Consider the following 6049-nt stretch of genomic DNA (forward strand, 5'->3'; position numbering starts at 1 on the left):
TGAAGTCTGTAAAATTTAGGGAGTTATAAACATGTATGATATGATTTGATGAAGTTCTCATAGAATCAAAAATTACTTGTTAAATCCAAAATAACTTTACAAACTCAAATTTTCTTTAAATAAAAAGCCAAATTGAATGTATACTGAATTGAATACACTCACTCAAAATGTTTCACACACTGGTAAAGTGTGTACCATACTGTAAACACATTTCAAGACTGATGCAAGGTTTACAATCACTGTAAAATAGCCATTTTCAACAGACTGATATTCAGTGTGTATTGTAAAGAGATACATGATTAAAATGATAAAATCCGTAACTGCAGTATAGACAATTTACAGAGACTAATTTTAGTGTGTACTACAGGTAACCGCAGGCACATACATGTGGTTGTACATGTAAAAACTGACCTCATTGTTTGACCATACTATATGTTTAATGCAATAGTGTACAAACTTACCTCATTATATGACCATTTGTGTTAAAATACAAACTTACCTCATTATTGGACCATTTGTGATAGTGTACAAATTTACCTCATTTTAGAAACATTTGTGATAACGTACAAACTTACTTCATAATTGAACCATACATTGTATATGGTAGTGTACAAACTTGTAAACCTCATTATTGGACCATTTGTGATATAGTACAAATTTACCTCATTATCGGACCATTTGTGATAGTGTACAAACTTACCTCATTATTTGACCATTTGACTTCTCCTTCTCCATGTCGTTTATCATTGACAAAATCTCCATCATACTGGCTACCATCCTGCCATACTTGAAGTCCTATCAAATAATATTTTCTTTGATTAATCATTTTGCTTAAGAATCTATGATAATCTACACTTATCATTGTAATTAAGGAGTATTGATGGACCATTTAATTAACCTTTAACATATTTCAGAACTACCATTTTTTATGATGTCAGAAGACTTCAAATTTAACAAATGTGATCACAGGAATACATAAAACCAAAAATTGCTATTCTAAAAACGAAAATTCTACACTAGGTGGAGATAATTTAAATGCATGTTTAGGATGAGAACAAATTAACATTTTATTCAATTGGCTGGCCCTACAAAAGGGTGGACTGGCAAGGGGATTGGACATTTGACATGCTACCTGAAAAATTAATTTGATAGAGACAGAGTTAGGCCTTGGCCACCAAGTTGGACCACTTGAAAAGTTGTTGCAATAGTTATTAATATGTGGAGAGGGTAAATTTTAGACAATAACAGTTGCCTACAATCATCAATAACTTGTTGAAGATTTTCTCAGAACCATATCAAGCCATCAAAACTTCAAATTTTTCCCGTAGAACAAGTAAAAATGTAAACATACCTTTTCCATTTCTAAGATTGTCCTGGTACTCTCCTTCATACTGGGCCCCATTAGGCCATATAAACTTCCCAGAACCTTCCCTTCTATGGTCACAGACTGTTCCTTTAAATATAGCTCCACTTTTATACTGAACACTTATCTCATCTGGATCAAATTCTTCAAATTTGGCATGTTGTAACTTTGGTAAAGGACCACTTGACACCGACATGACTAGAAAAAACAAAAGATAATATTAAAAGGGCAAGTAACCTTCATTATACACTGTAACACAATTCGATTAAAGTATATTGGTATATGTACAAAAATGTACATGTAAATGAGATGTATGAGGATATTTGTATAAACTTTTTATAAGATTTATTTGTATTTATAGTGTTCTCAGTGGTTAACAGGTTACATGTATCCACTAATAAAATAACCTTGAGTGTTAAGGCATCTATAAATAAATGTGTTATAGTAGTTTCAAATATTAAGAGTTAAAAAGTAAATTAATGCTGAACTTGACCTCTATTTTATATAATCAATTACAACATACACTGTATTAACATGATTAAATTTTTTAAACCATTGGTCACGCTGATGTAGAAGAGATCATAATTTATTGAACAGAAACAACATTTGTCACATAATTTGCCACTTTATTCTGTTGTAACACTGTTTGAACTAATAAAATAGTGTAATATCACAACATAGAAAGACACACTATAAAATATTAATTGAAATGGCTTAACTAAATTAAAAGACATGAACATAAGTGAACACACACTGAAGAAATAAATTTGATCTATGATACAATGTAAATATAAAATCAATGTGTTGGTCCATTATACTATTTTTCTATTCATTGTGTTGAGTAAAGAAATAAGACATTTTCAAAAGAGGGAAGTGGAAATTTCTTTATATTAGTATCTCAAAGGTTACAGGACTGAGGTGATTGGTCTGTCTTGAATAAATTGATAGAATATTTATTTTGGTGCATGTATTCAATGTAAAAAATATCCATTAGGTATGTTGTGACAAAAGATATAATTAAATAATATTTAAATATTTTTAACAAAAAGTAAGTTTTGATTCCCTTTGGCTTTGAGCTTGCTTACCTCATCTCCTTATTTTTATTTCAGTAATATTTTTAATTACATGTATATCTCCATTTGGAATTTTGAGTAATTAAATTTAACTTTTGTATGGTATTTAGTTTGTGACTATACCTTTCAATAACTTCAGCTCAACCCCAAAGTTAATTTTATACATTTTGTGCAAATGTAGGTATTGAGATTGGGCATGTACTTTTCAAGTGAAATATTATCCTTTCAACAAACACGACCAATGGCACTTTTTCATATGTCTTTAAAGGACACCTTTCCACATCTGTAGACACAATTTCATAGGTTATTATAGTCAGGACCATATGCCATAATAACATATATGTCTGTGGACACAATTTGGGTGGGTCTTTTCATCACCAAACACCACAGTGACCACACACATTGACACACTACCAAACACCAACCACTAAGAGCATGAAGAGAAACAGTGATATCATACAATATAAAACAATGAAATTAATTAAATTGCTTTAATCAATTCTTAGATTTTTAAGTGCATCATTTTTATGTTAAAGTTGATCAATTTAAATAAAAACTTCCCCCGGATTCCTCATTATTTTTTCCAGACTACACAAATGTACATCATGTATGTACCTCATTACATGAAGTACATGTGTGAAATAATAATTCAAATAAAATTCATAATAAGTTCTCAGATGAAGAATCCTCGATCAATCTCTGTTCATCCGTTAGATTTTGATATTGGTCTCTTTCATATTATTGGTACAAATATTTTATCATACATGTACATGTTATAAAGAGGAAAATTCAAAAGAAATAGAAAAAAAATATTAAGGGGTCCAGTGGTGGTTTGCAGAGTTTTGGTGTTATAGACTCCCATCTTCTGTCCAATGTAGACAATTTTATCTTTTTATTTGTTCATGAACTGCTTCTTCCTTGCTAAGGACTGGATTATTAAAAGGATGTTAAAAGTCCACTAGACGCTAAGACATGTAAGAAAGACATGATGAATTAATAACCTAATTATTCTATTTAGGTCTCATTTAGAACAAGAAAAGGTAGGAGGAAAAATTTGGGGGTGTTCAGTTGTGTTGGTGCAGTGTGGTGGTGTTGGATGGTGTTTGGCGGTGAACGAGTTTCATGGACATGATTTCATGGCAGACAATATTTCCTCCCACTAGAGATTTGACCCCCTGTCACAGGTAACAACTACCTCATTTCATTGAAAGTGGTCATATATTGAAGGGGCTAACAGAACCGACCATCTTACAACCTTAGATTTGTATTTTTGAAAGTAAACAGAGAAAACAGGTAATTGTTGTCCTGTTTTGTTATAAATAATTGAAACTGCATTCACTTTCTAACACTTTCTCATACCTGCTTTGGAAAAAAATCTACTTTGACGATTTTTGGTTAAATTTCAACTCAACTGCTATTACATTTATCTCATGTTTACCGCCTAAAAGCAAACTGTGAACTTCTAGGCAAACAATCCGCCATTTTTAATCAAGCTCGCACTGACCGGAAGTTGTGGTTGCTATGCAAATAAGGTCCTTTCGGCACCACGAAATTTGGGCATTTTTAAATGGAGGTAATCCAATCATTCCATGTTGTGGAATCACTTTTTAAAAAAAATCCGTCTTAGTACCGGGGTCATAGTTAATATGTTTTAGTTCTTGCTTTCATGAGTCGAGACAGTGGAGACACGAAAAATACTTTAAAAAGTTTGCAGTTATCTTTCTTACTGTAATGTCTCAGTACAGCAGGAAATATAGGTTTCAGTGTAAAATAAGTTATATTTATTGAAAATGTTGATACATGCTTGGTGATCGCTTCATATAAAATATCAGATTGAACCAAAATTTGAAATTTTACTTTATGAATTATGTAAAAAAACAAAAAAAAACTACAATTTAAAAAAAAATTGTGCTTCATATATATATATGTTTTGATATTTAGTAAGATTCATGAATATGCTAGAGTTAAATTTAAAATAAACGAGCTTTTTCAAAGGAGTTATTGTTGGATGGACAACTTGTAAATAGATATTACATGTAAGTACTGTATACAGTATTTGTCCTAAATGAGATGCAATAAGAGAACGAAATTGTTTTACAAACCACTACATTTTAATAGTATTCAAATGATATCTACATTAAAGTCACTGTATCAACAAAAATAACCCACTCAGTAAAGGTATATATTTAATATTATATCTGGTATTTCATGATAAACTTAGAATAGCCACTATAGGCAATATGATATAGAGCCTAGGCACAATTTCTGTTATCCAGTAGCATTTATTTATCGAAAACAACAAGTCTGCATGCAGTGTTTGTTTGTATTTTATCAACCGGTTCACATACAATCATGTGGATGTAGATCTGCAGGATATATATTGAAAACTATTTAATAATGTGACGAACATCCGCTTGATGCTTTTACGTGACAAATCAAGTAAGACTACTTAAAAGAGATTTTAGTTTTCGATTGGATCTGGTCTAGCGCCTTACATACACTTGTCTTACCAATTTACTGGTACTATTTTATTTTATCTACAGCGGTAACTAGCCTGTGATGTTGTGAGCTCGAATCTCGTCCGTGGCGATGTGTGTATGTTCGACTTCGATCTCAATGGACAATGATATCCATTTTTTGTACTAAAGTATGTGGTGTTACAGCCAAAGTTACTGAAAGGAGGAGTTAAACACAAACAAGCAAACAAGCCATTGGATACAAACATTGTACATGCAGTACTAATTCTAACGTATTGGTCGTTTAAATAACAATTAAAAAGAAACTAATTTTGAATCTAAGTCTTTTAATGTGATCTCACCGTCTTTGATTTGATATAATCGGCCACATTCGTTCGAAGTTTTAGTTTTTAATTTACTTCTTTAACACCATTGTTAGATTTTATGAAAACTTAGAGTATATATTGTAGACATAAAGACATATTAAGAGAAAATTGCAATCATATTGAATGTCAAAAAGAACTGTTAGAAAATTAAAATAACAAAAAGGCGTAATTAATAGACTGAAGCTTCTACTTCATAAATCTGATATATATATAGAGAGAGAACTGAAAATGCCATTAATTTCAAGTAATGTGCTCCCGACAAAATCCATGTAACTTTGGTTAATCAACTTTTAAATTAATACCCATGCATCACAGTTTGAATTGAAGTTCCTTCATTGATCTATGGAAAACAATTTAGCACATACAAATTAAAAAAAGGCGAAGACTGGTAAAGCACTATTTGATACAATAAACAAAATATATTATATCAAATTAATGATGAATCGGTAGGATTTATACAGGAAATCAAAATTATCATTGTTATAATAAAACAGGAAAAATCGCATCTTTGTGTCTTTCAGATATTCTGCTGCCAAACTATGGAATGAGTTGCCAAACAACTTTAGAAATGAAACATCTTTTACCCAATTCAAGAGTCTAATAAACTCATGGAATGGCAACTCATGCCATTGCAATGCATGTGTATTTATTTTATGTTACAGCTTGAAATATAATAGTGCTGCTTCTTGTGAATGTTTGCTTAGCTTTTTATAATTTGTGAATGCTGTGCTTTAGTTTTTATGTTTGCTTTTAGTGCTTATGCATGTGTAT

The 6049-nt window shown here is 31.0% G+C and overlaps 1 protein-coding gene across 11 annotated transcripts in view; it reads right to left on the minus strand.

Moving 5' to 3' along the window:
* The window catches only part of LOC134712745 (ankyrin repeat and MYND domain-containing protein 1-like), a 49674-nt gene extending 45709 nt beyond the window's left edge, over positions 1–3965 (minus strand). For all 11 annotated transcript variants that reach the window (XM_063574587.1, XM_063574593.1, XM_063574584.1 and 8 more), the window contains exons 1-3: positions 3796–3965; positions 1352–1561; positions 701–795 (exon numbers count right to left, since the gene is read on the minus strand). In XM_063574587.1, the coding sequence (XP_063430657.1) occupies positions 701–795; positions 1352–1559 (303 nt within the window). In that variant the 5' untranslated portion in view covers positions 1560–1561; positions 3796–3965. The remainder of the gene's footprint in view (positions 1–700; positions 796–1351; positions 1562–3795) is intronic.
* Positions 3966–6049: the final 2084 nt, after the last annotated feature.

This window comes from Mytilus trossulus, chromosome 3 (genome assembly GCF_036588685.1).
Source record: "Mytilus trossulus isolate FHL-02 chromosome 3, PNRI_Mtr1.1.1.hap1, whole genome shotgun sequence".
Taxonomy (NCBI): Eukaryota; Metazoa; Mollusca; class Bivalvia; order Mytilida; family Mytilidae; genus Mytilus; species Mytilus trossulus.